Here is a 20,303-nt window from a genome sequence, read left to right as displayed (position 1 = left end):
CACACACACACAATCGACTTTAACTGGTTTTAGCACATAGTAATTTCTCTAAAACACAATCACAATTTACATAATTCTTAGGTAAAGGTCCCCACTCTATCCTATCTGAGAAGGCCTAGCCCTGGGGGTCTCTACAGGGGAAAGTGGGCATTGAATAGTAGGTTCTGGAATTCAAGAGGGTTGGGGAGCAAGCAGGTGGCACCTCCCTCGCGTCAAACATGATCCAGAGCCTCCGACCGGGTGCTTCCAGTTTGGCTCCTTAAGTTAATGCTTCTCATGTTGGGTTTTCTTCAAACCCAAAACACCCCCTGGATCTTATCTAGACGGGACCTTGTGCTACAGAGAAACCATTTCATCGGGAAAGGGCCGCATAGTGTCTTTACCTGACTGCCTTGGCCAGGCCTCTGTGTATCACAGAGAGAACATGTCACATAAAAGTGAAGGTTTGGTCAAATCAATCCACTGCAGAAACTCATCTTCCCACTGGCTCACCTCCCTCCCCCCCGCCACCCCCGCGACAGGGGCTGCTGGTGGGTGGGGAGACCCTCGGTGGGAAGCTGGGGGCCATGCCGAGGAAGCTCGGAAATGCCTCATGACCCTCCGGGCCCAGAAATGCAGGCAGGACCCCGCTGTGCTTTCCTTCCCAAACCCTCAGCAAACGGGTTTGTGCTTGGGACATTTTCAGAGATAGACCACTTATTGGGACAAAGGCAAAGTCTCTTCAAATTCAAGATGATAGAAATCATATCAAGCTTCTTCTCAACCACAATGGTATAAAATTAGAAATTAACTACAATAAGAACAATGAAAAAAAATCAAACACCTGGAGGCTAAATAGCATGCTATTGAACAATGATTTTGGTTACCACAAAGAGATCAAAGAAGAAATAAAAAGCATCCTGGTAACAAACAATGAAAACACAACAATCCAAAATCTATGGGACATAGTGAAAACAGTCCTGAGAGGGAAGTTTATAGATCTACAGGCCTACCTAAAAAAAAAACAAGAAAAAAATGGTAATAAATTATCTAACCCTACAACTCAAAGAGTTAGAAAGAGAGCAATAAGAAAAGTCCGGAGTAAGCAGAAGGAAGGAAATAATAAAGATCAGAGTGGAAATAAATGACATAGAGACAAAAAAAAAACAAAACAAAAACAATACAAAAGATCAATGAAACCAAGAGCTGGTTCTTTGAATGGATAAACAAGATTGATGAACCTCTAACTTGGCTCACCAAGAAGCAAATAGAGAGGATCCAAATAACAAAATCAGATGTGAAAGAGGTGAAGTAACAACTGACCCCACAGAAATACAAAGGATTATGAAAAAAATACTATGAACAACTCTATTCCAGCAAACTGGACAACCTAGATGAAATGGACCTGTTATTAGAAAAATAAAAGCTCCCAAAACTCAATCAGGAAAATGAAAAAGTCTCAATAGGCCGATAACTACTGAAGAAATTGAAGCAGTAATCAAAAATCTTCCAGCAAACAAAAGAGCTCATCAGGATGACTTCACAAGAGAGTTCTACCAAGCATTCAAAGAAGAACTAAAACCTATCCTCCTCAGACTATTCCAAAAAATTCAAGAGGAAGGCACACTTCCAAGCTCTTTTTAAAAATATATATATTTTATTGATTTTTTACAGAGAGGAAGAGAGAGGGATAGAGAGCTAGAAACATCGATGGAAGAGAAACATCAATCAGCTGCCTCCTGCCCACCCCCTACTGGGGATATGCCCGCAACCAAGGTACATGCCCTTGGCCAGAATCGAATCTGGGACCCTTCAGTTCGCAGGCTGATGCTCTAACCACAGAGCCAAACTGGTTAGGGCCCAAGCTCTTTCTGTGAAGCCAGCACTACCCTAAGTCCAAAACCAGATAATGACACCACAAAGAAAGAGATCTACAGGCTAATATCCTTGATGAACATAGACGCTAACATCCTCAATAAAATTCTAGCAAATTTGATCCAGCATTACATTAGAAAGATCATACACCAGGACCAAGTGGGATTTATTCCTGGATGGTATAAATATCCGCAAATCAATAAGTGTGATACATCACATACTAGTAAACAAATTGAGAGACAAAAATCACATAATCATATCAACTGATACATAAAAAGCATTTGACAAAATCCAAGACTCTTTCTTGATAAAAAACTCTCAGCAAAGTGGGAATAGAAGAATCATACCTTAACATAATAAAAGCCTTATATTACAAACCTACAGCCAACATCATACTCAATGGGTAAAAACTAAATTCATTTCCCCTAAGAACAGGAACAAGACAGGTATGCCCACTTTCACCACTCCTGTTCGACATAGTACTGGAAGTGCTAGCCTTGGGGATCAGACAAGAAGAGGAAATAAAAGGCATCCAAATTGGAGAAGAAGAGGTAAAACTGTCATTATTCCAAGATGACATGCTACTGTACATAGATAATCCCAAAGACTCCATCAAAAACTACTAGACTTAATAAATGAATTCGGCAATGTAGCAGGATACAGAATTAACACCCAGAAATTTATGGCTTTTTTATACAACAACAATGAACTCACAGTGAGAGAAACTAAAAAAAAAAATCCCATTTACCATTGCACTAAAAAAATTAAGATACCTAGGAAAAAACTTAACTAAGGAGGTAAAAGACCTGTACTGGGAAAACTACAGGACATGAAAAAAGTAATAGAGGAAGACATAAATAAATGGAAGAACATACTGTGTTCATGGGTTGGTAGAATCAACATCATTAAAATGTCCATACTGAGCGTGCCCGGTGGTCAGAGTGGGACCATCCAGATTGCAGCTCCTCCGATCCATAAAAGGACACACTCAGGGGGCAGACTCAGTGAGCACCAAAGCCCCATTGAAGCAAGTTTTGCCTCGGAGGGGTGTCTCCAGCACAGCGGTTCTCCGACTGCAGACACAGCTGATACTCACAGCCAATTGGCCTGGAGGTCAATCCCTCCCAGTATTACCTACAACAATCAAGGCTTAACTACAACAAGACTGTGCACAAAGCCCACAAGGGGGTGCACCAAGAGTGTCTACCTCAGGTAATTGGGGAGGCTGAGCCACCGGGCCCTATAGGACACCTAGCACAGAAAGCCACTCTATCGACACAGCGAAGCATAAAAAAATGCGGAGACAAAGAAACAGGACACAAATGACAGATATGGAGGAAAGCAAACTACTGGATATAGAGTTCAAAACCACACTTTTAAGGTTTTTCAAGAATTTTCTAGAAACCGCCGACAAACTTAATGAGACCCTCAAGAAATCTAATGAGACCCTCGAGGTTGTGATAAAGGACCAACTAGAAATTAAGCATACACTGACTGAAATAAAGAATATTATACAGACTCCCAACAGCAGACTAGAGGATCGCAAGAATCAAGTCAAAGATTTGAAATATGAAGAAGCAAAAAACACCCAACTGGAAAAGCAAAATGAAAAAAGAATCCAAAAATATGAAGATAGTGTAAGGAGCCTCTGGGACAGCTTCAATATCAGACATATGTCATAGCAATATCTTTACTGATAAAGCTCCTAGGGCAATGGAAACTACGGAGAAAATAAACAAATGGGACTACATCAAAATAAAAAGCTTCTGCACAGCAAAGGAAACCATCCATAAAACAACAAGAAAGCCCACTGCATGGGAGAATATATTTGCCAATGCTATTTCAGATAAGGGTTTAATCTCCAAAATTTATAGGGGACTCATACAACTTAACAAAAGGAAGATAAACAATCCAATCAAAAAATGGGCAAAGGACCTAAATAGACACTTTTCAAAAGAAGATGTACAGAAGGCCAAGAGACATATGAAAACATGCTCAAAGTCACTAATCATCTGAGAGATGCAAATCAAAACAGCAATGAGGTATCTCACACCTTCAGAATGGCTATCATCAACAAATGACAAGTGCTGTCAAGGATGTGGAGAAAAAGGAACCCTCGTGCACTGCTGGTGGGAATGCAGACTGGTGCAGCCACTGTTGAGAACAGTATGGAGTTTCCTCAAAAAGTTAAAAATGGAACTCCCAATTGACCCAGTAATCCCACCTTTAGGAATATATCCCAAGAAACCAGAAACACCAATCAGAAAGGACATATGCACCCCTATGTTCATAGCAGCACAATTTACAATAGCTAAGATTTGGAAACAGTCTAAGTGCCCATCAGCAGATGAATGGATTAAAAAGCTGTGGCACAGCTACACAATGGAATACTGTGCTGCTATAAAAAAGAAGGAACTTTTACCATTTGCAACAGCATGGATGGAACTGGAGAGCATTATGCTAAGTGAAATAAGCCAGATCACATGATCTCACTCATATATGGGATATAATGATCAACATATACTGATGAACAAAAATTGATCCAGAGACAAGGTGGCACTGAGCAGACCGCCCAACCTCGGGGAGAAGGCAGGGAAGGAGGCTGGTTAGAGATCAGCCAAAGGACTTGTATGCATGCATATTAGCATGACCAGTGGACACAGACACGGGAGGTGGGGCTTGCCCTCAGGGGTAGGTGTGGCCGGGGAGGGGGGTTAATCAGGAAAAAAGGAGACATGTAATACTTTAAACAATAAAAACGAAAGAACTATTAAGGAATAAGCAGGAAATCATAGTGATTAATTGCATGTAGTGGTGTGGAAGAAAAAGTCAAGAGTAGCTCCCAAGAGTGAACTACAATAATCTAAAGAAAAATGTCATTGCCATCAACAACAGGGATGCCATGCCAAGCTCCAGGTTTACAAGAAGACACATTGATTGGATTTTGCACCATAGAGTGCACCAAAGATAGAATGCACTCAAGTTCTTCATCCCTTCCTCTTTCCTTGCCCTCTAGTTTTCTCTACAGTGTCAGATTATACCTGTGTCACCAGGGAAAATTTCTGGTTTGATCATTCAACTAAATCAATATTTATTGGGCATCCACTGTGTGCCAACCATTGTCAGAGGCACTGCATCCATACTGGTACACTTGACTATTGCTTTACTTCATCTCTTTGCAAGTTTAGGAAATAAATATAGAGTTGGTGGACCTTAAAAACTTTGGAATAGATTCTTCCTCCTGTGTTATATTTGGTAAGTAACTCTGCCAGTTAGTCAGTCTAGACACATCTACAGCCCAAGACTTCTCTTATAGACCAAACTCCCATATTTTCTGTGATTGCTTCAGAGGAAGATTCTGAACAAGGAATTAGAAAATTTCTATGTGCTATAAGGTTCTAGCATTCAAAATAGAGACTCTCAGCCTTATCAGGCAAAAAAAAAAAAAAATAAGGCCAATGAAAATGCCTGCTATAGTGTCATCTTTGTATAGATAATTTACTACTATCTAGAGCAGAAATGAACATGGGCCTTTGGAGTTACCAATAGTCTAGCTAACGGTATCCCAAGAGGATTCTGGGACATAAGGCTCTGGCGTTCCACTCTCTTTAATATTTCATGTAAGTCCTCTGTCAGAACATAAGCAAACACAGCTCCTCTTGATTAGTAGTAGCATGTCTGCTATGGACAAAGAAATCTAATATGGACTCTGAGAAGGAGTTAATTTTAGGGCAAGGTTACAGGTGCAGGCATAATTTGAAGAAAGGAAGTTGGATGGATAAGGGAAAGTTTCAGGTTAGTTCATTAGAAGAGGACAGAATAGGTACAAGAAGGGAGGGAGAAACAAAAGGTGATTGTGAGGCTGGCATGACAGTGGGAGGTCAGAATGAAGAGCTGTGTTATTGCACAAGTGTTTCTGGCATCTCCTAGTCATGATGGGCAGAGGAAGGTTGAGTTGTACTGTGTCCCATGGTCATTGATCTTACTCAGAAGGTGACAACAGTACCTAGAGGGCTCAAGAAACACCCATCCTCCATAAATTCTAACCCAAATTTGACTGTTATAAGAAGCAAGACTTATGTAATGCAAAGCACTTTCTTTACTCTTTTAAATAACATTAACTCTGGTTGATTACCACTGAGGGCTCTGTAGAAATAATATGAATCCCTTAATCAAAATATGATAAACTTCCTACAAACACAATGTCAAAAATCTTGAAAGAACTGTTGTTACCTGAAATTCCTTTCAAGTTAGCTTTGAGTGGATCAAAAAGAGCGGTGACTCCCTAAAAAATGAAAGTATTTTTTAAGTTGACATGATTTTGGACCCTAAATCTAAAAAACAAAAACAAAGCATCAATTTTTATTTAAAATTCTCATTTGATGTATGTTTATATACACCATATAACCTCCAAACCCCCAACTTGGATGTCAGGGTTCTCCAGGCTCATTTCTGGCTATATCCTTTATTGCTCCTTCCCATAAACCCTACTCACTGAATAATCCAGTCACACAGGACTCTCTCCCACCTCTGTGCATTTGCATCTGCTGTTCTTTCCAGATGTCCTTCATCTTCCTTGACAGCCTTTGAATTACTACACTCTCCTCTAAGCCCAATTCAATTGTTATCCCTGACTCTCCAGCTGTTTGGTGACCTTTGGTTATTAAAGCCTCATTTACATTTTGTTTATTCTACTCTTTTGATGTATAGAACATTTTGCTTCCTATTACTGTTATTTATGACATCATAAGCTACTTGAGAAGAGAGGCTATCCCTCTGAATTTTTTATCCTATATAATAAAAGAGAAACATGCAAATTAATCATCCCTCCACTATGCTCAAGCCACACCCACAAGCCAATCAGGAGCAAGTATGCAAATTAACCCAACTAAGATGGCGGTGGCCACAGAGTTGAAGAGAGCAGGAGGCTTGGGTTGCCCCTGGCAATGGAGGAAGCCAAGTTTCTGGCCTGCCCTGGCCGGCCCTGGGCGGTGCTCAAGGCTACAAAGTTTCAATTATAGAAGATAAATAAACCCCAGAAAAAAAAAAAAAGAAAAAAAGGAGAGGCTGGGAGCTTGGGTCGCCAGGGGGCATGGCCAGCCTGAAAATGGCCATCCGCCCCTCACCCAAGCTGGCCAAGCACCCCAGCGGGACTCCCCCACCCTGAAGGGGCTGTGGGCAGCCTGAAAACAGCCCTCAGCCCCTCACCCTCACCCAGGCTGGCCAGGCACCAGACCCCCACCCTGATCTGGGACACCCTTAAGAGCAAACCAGCCACCCCCACCTGTGCACCAGGCCTCTATCCTATATAATAAAAGGGTAATATGCAAATTGACCCTAACAGCAGAACAACTGGGAATGACTGGTCACTATGACACACACTGACCACCAGGGGGCAGACGCTCAGTGCAGGAGATGCCCCCTGGTTGTCAGTGCGCTCCCACAGGGGGAGCTCTGCTCAGCCACAAGCCAGGCTCATGGTTGCCAGCACAGCGGTGGTGGCGGGAGCCTCTCCCACCTCCTCAGCAGTGCTAAGGATGTCCGACTGCAGCTTAGGCCTGCTCCCCACTGGCAAGTGGACATCCCCCGAGGGCTCCGGGGCTGCCAGAGGGATGTCTGACTGCTAGCTTAGGCCCGATCCCCTGGGGATCAGGTCTAAGCCAGCAGGTGGACATCCCCCGAGGGTTCCCAGATTGCGAGAAGGCACAGGCCGGGCTGAGGGACCCCCCTGAGTGCACAGATTTTTGTGCACTGGGACTCTAGTTTTCTAATAATAATTACTGAGTGTTTATCATGTGCTAGGCACTGAGAAAAGTATTTTATGTATATAATTTAATTTCATGTACATGTAACTATGTTATTATTATCCTCACTTTACAGATGAGAAAACTGAGGCTTAAGAGTTAAAGGAACTTGCCCAAGATGACAATGAGTACATGGTGGAGCTTAACTCAAATCGAGGCTGTCTGAGTGCAGAATTTGCCATCTACATTTTGCTACCTTGCATCCCATGTGGCATCTCACACATAGTAGATGCAGAAAAGTTGTTGACTGAGACTTGATAGAGTGTCTCATTTAATATGTTTATAATTTATAAGACATATTTTTATGTTTGCTGTGTGCAGTGTGTGCCTTCAATGCACAGCAGGGAAGGAATGCAAGTTAAATCTTTGGTTTCCTAGTAAGTCCTGAAAGCAGGGAGAATCAGCTCACCAACTTTGCAGTATTTCTGAAAAGGCAAGGTATTTAAAATCTTACTGTTGAGGTATCTTTAGGAGGACTGCTGACAATTTTCTTTGAAAATAAAAATGTTTAAAATGGAATTTAGATGGTCTTTTTCTATAAACCATGCAGGACTTATAAGAGAGTAAAAATACTGGACAAGACCATTTATTATCAAAGGTCTTCATTGCCATATGAGACAATATGATCAATATTTTGAGAAAAAGTATCAGATTTTCTCATAAGTGGATGTTTTGGATCCACATGCTTTCTCCAAGTCAATCTGACATTTCCAAGTATAACTTTGATTACTTCTCCTGAAATTTCTTAAATATTTAAAATACATAATTTAAAAACTCTTGATGCTAAAACATAGTGGTTAAGAGCATGAACTCAGGAATCCAATGCTGGGATTTGAATCCTGGCTCAGCCTGTGACTAGCTGAGGGACTTGGACATGTTAGTTTACCTTTTTTGACCTCACTTTCCTCATTTATGAAACAAGCATAATAGTAGTTCTTTATCTTAGCTTTGGGAAGATGAAGTGAAATAATGGTTGTAAAGTGCTTAGAACAATGCCCAGCATTGCTCATGCACTTTATTGTTACTATTGTGGTTTTAGTGTTTCTAATGGTGTCAAGAAATTGCTAAGAGATGTTTGAAATCAAGTATGGTGATTATTGTAGATAATAAAACTGTAATATCATTTTTAGTGACTAAACATAATAGTAAAAGTGAAATGCAACTATAAAAGATGAGTGATTTTTTTTTTTTTTTGGTATGGCTATGAAGGCCAGTCCAGAAGAAATACTACAAAAATATCTTGAATTAAAAACACAAAAATACCTTTTACCAAAAAATAGACAAGAATATCATAAGAAAACTGTAGACCATTACTACTTATAAATAGATGCAAAAATCCTCAACAAATACTAGCAAATTGAATCCAGCAACATATAAATCATACCATGACCAAGTGGGATTTATCCCAGGAATGCAAGGTGGGTTCAACATGTGAAAAATCTGTCAGTGAAAAATGGCATATTAACAGAGGAAAAGACAAGGCCACATGATCATCTCAATAGATGCAGAAAAAGCATTTGTCAGAATTCAACACCCTTACATAGACACACACAAAAAAACCCATATTCAACAAATTTGGAATAGAATGCAAGTTTTTCAACCTGAAAAAGGGAATCTACTAAAAATCTACAGCTAGGATAATACTTAATGGTGAAGAACTGAATGATTTTTCCCTAAGATCAGGAAAAAGATAAGAATGTTTACTACTTCTATTTAACCTTGTACTGAAGGGTATACAGGGAAATTATGAAAGAAACAGAAATAGAATGCACCCAGATTAGAAAGGAAGAATTAAATCTATCTCTATTCAAGATGACTTGGTCTTGTACATAGAAAATCCTAAGGAATCCACACACAGAAAAAACTATTAGAGCAAATGAGTGAGTTCATTAAGGTGACAGAATATAAGATCAAGATACAAAATTAACTGTTTCATTATACTAGTAATTACGATCTGAAATCCCATGTATAATAACATCAAAAAAGAATAAAATTCTTAGAAATAAATTTAACAAAAGAAATGCAAAACTTGTTCACGGAAACTAAAAAAAAAGTCATTGAAAGAAACTAAAGTATTGGTAAATGAAAGATCCTGAGTTCATAGACTGTGGCACTTAATTGTGTTAGAAAGAAATATTCCCTAAATTGACCTACAGATTCTACACAGTCCTTAACAAAATTCCAGCTGCTTTTCTTTTTGGAAGAAACTAAGTTAATTCTAAAATTCATATGAAAATGCATGGGACCCAGAAGAGCCAAAACAATCTTGAAAAAGAACAAAGTTGAAGGACTCACATTTTCTGAATTCTAAGCATACTAAAAAAGTAGTAATCAAGACTGTGTGGTACTGGCAAAAGTATAAACATTTATGTCTATAGAACAGAATTTAAAGCCCAGATATAAACCCATACATTTATCGTCAATTGATTGTGACAAGGGTGCCAAGAAAATTCAGTAGGATTTATCAATAAATGGCACTGAGACAATTGTTTGCCACATGCAATGAATGAGGTTGGACCTTTACCTCATACCACCTCATACCATATACAAAAATTAATTCAAAATGGATCAAAAACCTAAAATAAGAGCTAAAACTCTTAGAAAACAGAACATAGATCTTTGTGACCTTGGTTAAGCAATGGTTTCTTACGTATTACATTTAAAAAGCACAAGAAAAAATAGATTAATTAAACTTCATCAAAATAAAAAACTTTTGTGCTTCAAAAGAAACCAACAAGAGCTCTAGCTGGTTTGGCTCAGTGGATAGAGTGTCAGCCTGCAGAAAAGGTCCCAGGTTTGATTCTGGTCAAGGGCACATGCCTGGATTGCGGGCTCCATCCCCAGTGTGGGGTGTGCAGGAGGCAGCCAATCAATGATTCACCTCATCATTGATGTTTCTATCTCTCCCTCTCCCTTCCTCTCTGAAATCAATACAAATAGATATTTAAAAAATTAAAAAAGAAACCAACAAGAAAGTGAAAAGACAGCCTACAAAATGGGAGAAAATATTTACAAATTACATATCTGATAGGGAACTAGTATCCAGAATATATAAAGAACTATTATAACTCAACAATAAAAAGACAAATAACCAATTTAAAAATGGACAATGGATTGAAATAGTATTTTTCCAAATCCTATCTTATAAAAGAGAAACATGGTAATTAGCTGTACATCTGCTACCCTTCCCATTGGCTAATCAGGACGATATGCAAATTAACTGCCAGCCAAGATGGTGGCCGGCAGCCAGGCTACTGACATGAACAGGAGGCTTGCTTGCTTCAGTGACTGAGGACTCCAACGTTCCCCGCCTGCCACTGCTGGGCTCTGAGCTGCTAAGAAACATTGTTACAAATATAGAAGCTAAACAAAACCCCAGAAACCTGTTTTCAGTCAGCCAGGATCTCAGAGCTGGAGTCGCAACAAAGTTTCAAATACAGAAAGTAAACAAAGCCAGAAACCTGCTTTCAGCAGCGAGGTCTCACAGCTAAAGCAGGCTCTCAGCTCCAGAGACAGCCATAAATCCAAGAATTTAAAAAAAAAAAGGAAAAAAGGAGCAGTTGGGAGCTTCAGTCACCCACCAGCCTGAAAACGGCCCTCAGCCCCTCACCCAGACTGGCCAGGAACCCCAGTGGGGACCCCCACCCTGAAGGGGGTGTGACCAGATGCAAACAGCCATCATCCCCTCATCCAGGCTGGCCAGGCACCCCAGTGGGGACTCCCACCCTGATCCAGGACACCCTTCAGGGCAAACCAGCCAGCCCCCACCTGTGCACCAGGCCTCTATCCTATATAGTAAAAGGGTAATATGCCTCCCAGCACCGGGATCAGCGGAGCTGCGAGGCCTCCTGGCACCAGGATCAGTGTGCCAGGGGGCAGTGCCCCAACCCCCTGATCAGCCCTGCTCTGTGCCTGATAGAGGGGAGCTCCCCAACCCCCTGATCGGCCCTGCCCTGAGTGTGACAGTGGCAGTGCCCCAACCCCCTGATCGGCCCTGCTCTGTGTGTGACAGGGTGTGGCTCACCAACCCCCTGATCCGCCCTGCTCTGTGTGTGACAGGGTACGGAGCCCCAACCCCCCCGATGGGCCCTGCTGTGTGAGTGACAGGGGGCAGTGCCCCAACCCCCTGATGGGCCCTGCTCTGTGCATGACAGGGGGTGGCGCTGCAACCTCCCTATCGACCCTGTCTTGAGTGTGACAGGGGGCGGTGCCCAAACCCCCCAATTGGCCCTACCCTGAGCATGACTGAGGGTGGCATCGCAACCTCCTGTTCCGCTCTGTGCCTGACAGGGGGCGGTGCCCCAACTCCCCAATCAGCCCTGCTCTGAGCCCAACCAGGGGCTGCACCTAGGGATTGGGCCTGCCCTCTGCCACCTGGGAGCAGGCCTAAGCCAGTAGGTCATTATCTCCCGAGAGGTCCCAGACTGCGAGAGGGCACAGGCCGGGCTGAGGGACCCCTGCTCCCCGCCGAGTGCATAAATTTTTGTGCACCGGGTTTCTAGTAGGTATATAAATGACCACCAAATACATGAGAGGATGCTTGACATCATTAGTCATTAAGAAAATGCAAATGAAAGTCACAATGAGGTACCATTTCACATCAACTAGGATGGCTACAATAAAAAAAGATGGGGACTTTCTCTTCTTACAGCTGTTGTTATACACAGTTATGAGGTCAGATGAGCAGCTGTTGTCTTGCCTCCAGCCTGAGGAGGAAGCCAAAGCACAGCAGAGCGCGTTGCTGCAGGGCAGAGCAGGTGAATACACCCTAACTAACATAACTAAAAATAACCACACAGTTCCTGAAGGTAAGCTTTATAATATCCCTACTTTTTAATTCATAATTTGGGAAAGTAGTCTTTGTCTTCTATCTCCCTTCTCACTATGAAGAACTTTTGTTTGTTTTATTTTTACTACTCCAAAGCAATGTATTCTCATTGGCAAATGTAACCATAATCTTTTTAACAGTGGAAATAATTTCATCATTCCTTTTATATGTGTTAGAGGAGCTAGGGGATGAAAGCAGGGTAAGCAGGAAGCCAGGGTACTATAGAAAGAGGAGGGGAAAAGAAAACCAAGTAACAACTAGACAAGAGGAACATAACAGAAGATACTGTTTTTTTTCTTTCTCTTTCTAAGTTGTTGGTTGATTTATAAAGTCCTTTTACCAAAAACAAACAAACAAACAAACAAACAAAAACTTAGAACAGTAAAGGCTAGGTAAATTGCAGCGTAGTACCATTAGTCAAGCTATGTAGGCAAACATTCTATCATCATATTCATGTCACATTATTACTAAAATCAGTCTTCAGAAAGCCTTCAAAAAGTTCCTGGTTTGTTAAGATTTTTGACATTTAAAACTCAATTGTAAGAATTCCTCTATAAATTATGCTAAATGGAAAAAAATCCTGGGGGTTTTTGTGAGACTAAATATTTATTTGTAAATACTTGACTGAACATGTAGATGTTTGAAAAGGCTCAGCTGAGTTCATTGATGAATTCATTCATGTAGCAGTAATAAACCCTTATACTTGCACAGTGTTTTAAAATTTTCAAAGTGTTCTCACAAGCAATCTTGTTAGGTAGAAAGCACAGAATTATCTATTAGAGCTCAAGGTCAGAGAAGGAGTACTGAGTTCATGTCCAGCTGCTCTGATTAAAAACCACATCTGCTATTCATTACACCATTTATCTCTTCTAATTCAGACACATTAGGTAAAATAAAATGAGTATTAATAATTATCTTTACAACGTTTCATTTCAATATGTTTTATCATTCTTAGGGATTTGGGAGTTAGGGACTAACACTTCTTGTTCTTTAATATTTCCATTCATTAAAAGTCAAAGTAATATATAGAAAAATAACCACCAGCATCACAAGGAAACACTATCCAATGTCTGAAGATTAAAAAAATAAATAAAAGTCCAATAGGCTAAAATTTTTTATCAATCTCTGAAAAGTAAGAAGGGATTCTGATAAAGGAACAAAGCTGCATATTGTTTATTTATTATTTTTTGTTTTCCCCTAATACTTGTACCACTTATTGGAACAAGAAATGATTTCTCTATATACTATAACTATTACCCATGGAGATATGATGAATAGGTACCAATTCAAGCAAGTCAATAGTATTCAAAATACATCAAAGACTTGATATAAAAGTAGTCTCAAAAATGGCTCTTGGTCGAAAGTTTAAAGATTGTTCTTTAATCTCACACTGAGATTAAAATCTTACCAGTAACAATGTGGCTCCAAAGGCAAAGCAAAACACCATGGTTCCTGCCAGGTGAGCCTCATTCGTGACGCTGCCATCTGCTACTTTTAATGGGTGTAACACTGTTAGTGTTTTATGCCAGATGTGGTCAAAATTGATACCTAATTCTTCCAATAAAAGTGGTTCATCCTCAAAGCCATTTCCATGGAATGGCTGAGGAGCAGTTGGAGTATATGCCTGAGCTGGCTGGGAATCTGCCTGGCGTATGGCTGCTGCGGCCGCATCACGTGTGGAGGGACATACGGACCTTGCGAGTAGTCACAGCCAGACACTCCATGGCAATGCGCAGCGCACTCAATCCCTTCCTCCATAGTCATAGGACTGCTGTGACCGGTCTTCGATGCTATAACTTGTCTGGTAGGAATCCGTGTTTAAGTTATCAAAGCCTGACATTGCAAATGATCAAACGCAGAGGCGGTGGCAGTAGCTTCCGCGGTGCCTGATAACCCCTGAACTCCCTCCACAAAGAACTTTTAAAAAATTGTAGTAAACTATATACAACATAAAATTTACCATTTTAAGTGTATAATTCGGTGGCATTAAGTGCATTCACGTTGTTGTCCAACCATCACCACTAATCACTTGAGAACTTTTTATAATGCCAAACACAAACTCTGTACCATTGAACATGAAGAGGGACTTAAAAAAAAAAGATAACAACAAGTGTTAACATTGGTATGGAAAAACTGGGACCCTCATATTCGCTGGTGACTGTAAAATAGTGCAGCTCCTTAGTGAACTTGTCTGGTAGTTCCTCAAAATGGAAAATGTGGAGTTAACTCTTGATCCTGTAATTCCATTCATAGGTATATACCCAAGATAATTGAAAATATATATCCACAAAAAAAAAAATGTGCACATAGAGGCCAAAAAATGGAAACAAGCCCAAAGTGTCTTGGCACCTAAATGTTTATAAACTGATGGAAGGCTAAACAAAATGTAGTATATCCATATAATGGAATATTATCTCTCTATATAAAAGCCTAAGCAACAATTACAACTGGTTGACTGGTTGCTATGACGCACACTGACTACCAGGGGGCAGACGGTCAACGCAGGAGCTGCCCCCTGGTGGTCAGTGCGCTCCCACAGTCAACCTCCCACAGCAGACCAACCTTCTGCGGTCCCTCCCCCCCGCCGGCCAGTCCGGATTGCCATTTTAAGTGTATAACTACTTCATCCAAAATGAAGTAATGCCCCATAAGACAGACTAATAATGTCAAATATATAATTGTTACATGAATAAAACACATCGGCCCGGATCGCCAGCCAGGCAGAGGGACCCCACCCGGGCAGGAATTCGTACACCAGGCCTCTAATTCAGTTATAAAAAGAATGGAGTTCTGATATATGCTACAATAAGGATAAACCTTGAAAAAACTGATGCTGTGGCTAGGACTTCCAGTACTATGTTGAATAAGAGGGTGAAAGTGGACATCCCATGTCATCTACATGTTAAGTGAAAGAAGCCAGTTGTCACAAAAGGCCACATATTATATGATTTAATTTCTATGAAATGTCCAGAATAGACAAATTCATAGAGACAGAAAGTAGATTAGTTGTTGCCTAGGGCTATGAAAGAGGGGGAATGCGAGTGACTGCTGTTGGGTTTGGAGTTTCTTCTTGAGGTGATGAAAATGTTTTGGAATTAGATAGTGGTGATGGTTGTACAACTTTGACAATATGCTAAAAAACTCTGAATTGTACATTTAAAAAGAATAAATTGTATGGCATGTGAATTATATCTCAATTAAAAAAAAGAAAACTTCCTTAGTAAAAAACACAAGCCATATACCATGATGATCAGCAGCTCCTAGAAGGAAGGGCAAAACTCATTCTGGATCGATGAGATCTGGTGAATCTTAAAAATACATATATCACTTCTAATGTTAGAAAAACAATGTTCATGCTTAGGTTCCTACTATGTTGAACTAATAAGTAAGTGTTTTATTCATGTAACAATTATATATTTGACATTATTAGTCTGTCTTATGGGGCATTACTTCATTTTGGATATAAATGACCCATGTTAACAGCATTGTTGGTTTTCTTGATTATTCTTTTGGTATGCTGATGTTCCTAATGAAGACTAATAGTTTGTATACATTTTATTTTATTTTATTTTTTCTAAATAAAAGATTACATTGGAAGCTAGACATCACAATTCATTGACAATTTACTTCTTCCCTTGTTGTAGTAAAATACAGAAATGTTTAAAAAAGCTTAAAAATGTCTAAAATGTTAAACGGCCCCAGTGAGGTTGGAACGGCCCCTGTGAGGCTGGGACAGCCCCTGGGAAGCCGAGAAAAATACCACATGATCTCACTCATTTATGGATAATAAGGACCATTATAGACTGATGAACAAAAATGGATACAGAGGCAGAGCAGCATTGAACAGACTGTCAAACTACAGTGGGAAACCTGGGGAGGGTTGGGAGGGGGGGTGGGTAGGAGATCAACCGAAGGACTTGTATGGATGCATATAAGAATAACCAATGGACACAAGACACTGGGGGGTTGGGGGAGGCCGGGGGAATGTCAAGGGTTGGGGGGGGGGGGAGGAGACATGTGTAATACTCTTTGTAATACTTTAAGAAATAAAACAAAATTAAATTAAAAAATAAATAAAAATTTTAAAAAGGTTTAAAAATGTTTGAGTTAACTTTCCTGAAACCTAGAGTGTGATATTGACACATTTCCCACTGCCTGAATCGTGTGTATCCCATAGATAAGGATTTGAACTTTGATTACTGACTTAGAGTGACTTGCTAAGATAATCATTTGAGTGAGTGATGTACTCTCCCTAGATAACCACATGTGGCCCCTCACCCTGTTTAAGATTAACATGTGTGCATTGATGTAATTCATTGATAGGCACTTGGACTGCTGCGGGTACGAAACAGGCTTTAAAAGTGGGTCCTGACCAGCCAACAGTGCTCGCCTGTCGAGACCACCACAAAGGCACGTCCTTTTGCCAGTCTGGCAAGCAACGCTGTTCCATGCTCCTCTCTCTGCCAGACAACAGAAGAACAGCTAGTACCTCCAGATCGAGATGTGACCAATCTCTTGGCTGAGGAACGCTGGCCCCCTGCATTGGGACCGAACCCCAGAGGACAGCACCACTGGGATCCCATCAAGCCTGTACCCACAGCATCAGGAACTTTTGTGAGTAATAAAGTGTTGTGTGATTTGCAATTGCATATGTTTCATGTTGTGTAATTCCTCTGGCAGATAGTTGAATCTTTTTGTGTACCCTTAAAACTGAAATTAAAGCTTCTGGTCTTTTCGGTCCTAGGCCTGCCCTTGGTCCTGCTTGCATAGAGCAGCCTCTTCGCTAGCAACTACTTGAATGTCCCAACACCTCCACGGTTTAAGTTTATCTCAAGGGACGCCTTAGATCAGCGGTTCTCAACCTTTGGGGGTCGAACGACCCTTTCACAGGGGTCGCCTAAGACCATCGGATAACACATATATAATTACATATTGTTTTTGTGATTAATCACTATGTTTTAATTATGTTCAATTTGTAACAATGAAAATGCATCCCGCATATCAGATATTTACATTACGGTTCAAAAAGTAGCAAAATTACAGTTATGAAGTAGAAACGAAAATAATTTTATGGTTGGGGGTCACCACAACATGAGGAACTGTATTAAAGGGTCATGGCATTAGGAAGGTTGAGAATCACTGCCTTAGATAAATACCTCAGATCCTTTCCCGGGATCTACTTGGGACAGCCTGTTTGGTGATGTTTAACACAAAGGCATGTCTCATCACCACACAATTTTTGCATTGCTACCCACAGTGTTCAGAAGACTTTGCTCTTGTTAAATAAAAAATACAGGCTCACTTTAGACTTTAGGTGAATAAATTATTTATGGAGCTAGAGGTAAATTCTTGCCCAAAAGCTGACTTGTGTCTACCATGGTCCAAAGGTTTATACCCAAATCTAGACCTAAAATAGTTTTCTTTCTTTTTTTAATTTTTTTAAAAAATATATTTTATTGATTTTTTTACAGAGAGGAAGGGACAGCGATAGAGAGTTAGAAACATCGATGAGAGAGAAACATCAATCAGCTGCCTCCTGCACGCCCCCTACTGGGGATGTGCCTGCAACCAAGGTACATGCCCTTGACCGGAATCAAACCTGGGACCCCTCAGTCCGCAGGCCGACGCTCTATCCACTGAGCCAAACCGGTGCTGGCAGTTTTATTTCTTTCTCTACTTATTCCCTACAGGATTGAAAGCTATTTTTAAAAATGGTGAGTTTTGTGCCTAAACTAGCCTAATTTTTCTAAAAACTACTCTTCTTAGACAGCAGCCTTGATATCTCAAGGAGATTAAAATAAAAGTTATTAGAGTGAGGTCAAGTATTAACTAATACTTGTGTTACTATGATCTCTGCTTTCTCATCCCTTCCCTGTTCTTCAGTGTTTTTCAGGGTTATTCCTTAAGTTTGGAAGTCCTGAAGGCAGAATCTATGACAGTGGAGAGTTCTCAATGGAGGTGGGCATTTCCTTGAGGCCTCTTCCTTACATCAGCTGCTCCAGGATGAAGTCAGCTATCTGTCTCCTAATTCTAGAAAGACTGTGGCAAATTTCTGCACCAGGTTGCATTTCTCTCTATTTAAAAAAAATATATTGTTGAAAGTATTACACATGTCTCCTTCTCCCACCCCCAATTGACCTCCTCTAGCCTGCTTCAACCCCCCAACCCCTGCCCCAGGTCTTCATCACCCTATTGTCTGTGTCCATGCGTTATGCATCTATGCATACAAGTTCTTTGGTTGATTTCTTCCTACCCACCCACTTTCCCTCCCTCCCTCACCTTCCTTCTGAGATTCCACAGTCTGTTCTATGCTTCTATGTCTCTGGATCTATTTTGTTCATCAGTTCATTTTGTTCATTAGATTCCACATATGAGTGAGATCATGTAATACTTGGCTATCTCTGACTGGCTTATTTTGCTTAGCATAATACTCTCTAGGTCCCTCCATACTGCCTCAAAGGGTAAAAGATCCTTTTTTTTTTCTTCTCTGCATATTATTCCACGGTGTAAATGTACCACAGCTTTTTTATCCATTCACTTACTGATGGGCACTTAGACTGTTTTCAGATCTTAGCTATTGTAATTGTGCTGCTATGAACATAGGGGTGTATATATTCTTTACAATTGGTGTTTCGGGTCTCTAGGATATATTCCTAGAAGTGGAATCATTGGGTCAAATGGCAGTTTCATACTTAATTTTTGAGGAAACTCCATACTATTTTTCATAATGGCTGCACCAGTCTGTATTCCCATCAGTAATGTACTAGGGTTTCCTTTTCTCCACATCCTCACCAGCACTTGTCATTTGTTGATTTGCTGATGGTAGTCATTTTGACAGGTGTGAGGTGAAACCTCATTGTCCTTTTAATTTGCATCTCTCTGATGATCAGAGACTGAGCATTTTTTCACATGTTTCTTGGTCATCTGTATGTCCATGTCTCTCTAGTTCCTTTGCCCATTTGTTAATTAGGTTGTCTTCCTTTTGTTAGGTTGTATGAGTTCCTTATGTATTTTGGATATTACCCCTTTATCAGATGTATCATTACCAAATGCTGGTATGTTCTCCTGGAGGGCTCCCTTTTGTTTTATTAATGGTTTCTTTTGGTGTGCAGACACTTTTTGTTTTTATGTTTATATTCTCCTTAGTTTCTTTTACCCTAGGACCCTGGTCGGCAAACTGCGGCTCACGAGCCACATCCGTCTCTTTGGCCCCTTGAGTGTGGCTCTTCCACAAAATATTGACTTCTGCGCATGGGCCACGAAGTTTCAATCGCACTGTACGTGCGCGCCCGCATATGGGATTTTGTGGAAGAGCCACACTCAAGGGGCCAAAGAGCTGCATGTGGCTCATGAGCCTCCATTTGCCGACCACTGCCCTAGGAGATGTATCTATAAACATATTGCTACAAGATGTCTGAGATTTTGCTGCCTATGGTTTCTTCTTTTTATGGTTTCACGGCTTACATTTAAGTCCTTTATCCATTTTGAGTTTATTCTTGAGTATGGTGTAAGTTGGTGATCTAGTTTCTTTTTTTCTTTTTTTCTTTTTTTCTTTTTTTTGGTATATATCTCTCCAATTTTCCCAACATCATCTATTGAAGAGGCTGTCTTGGCTCCATTGTATTCTCTTGCCTCCTTTGTCAAATATTAGTTGAGTGTAATGGCTTGGGTTGATTTCTGAGTTCTCTATTCTGTTCCATTGATCTACATGCCTGTACTTGTGCCAGTACCAGGCAGTTTTGAGCACAGTGGCTTTGTAGTATAACTTGATATTTGGTATTGTGATCCCTCCAACTTTGTTCTTCTTTCTCAAGATT

The 20,303-nt window shown here is 40.6% G+C and overlaps 1 protein-coding gene across 1 annotated transcript in view; it reads right to left on the bottom strand.

Annotated features, from left to right (window-relative positions):
• The window catches only part of SERPINE3 (serpin family E member 3), a 56,586-nt gene that overhangs the window by 17,982 nt on the left and 18,301 nt on the right, over positions 1 to 20,303 (bottom strand). The window contains 1 exon segment of the mRNA XM_036298921.1: positions 6,088 to 6,188. Coding sequence (XP_036154814.1) covers positions 6,088 to 6,188 — 101 coding nt within the window.

This window comes from Myotis myotis, unplaced genomic scaffold, assembly GCF_014108235.1.
Source record: "Myotis myotis isolate mMyoMyo1 unplaced genomic scaffold, mMyoMyo1.p scaffold_m19_p_3, whole genome shotgun sequence".
Lineage (NCBI taxonomy): Eukaryota > Metazoa > Chordata > Mammalia > Chiroptera > Vespertilionidae > Myotis > Myotis myotis.
Note: the sequence above shows the minus strand (reverse complement) of the source record. Positions and strands in the feature narration are given on the sequence as shown.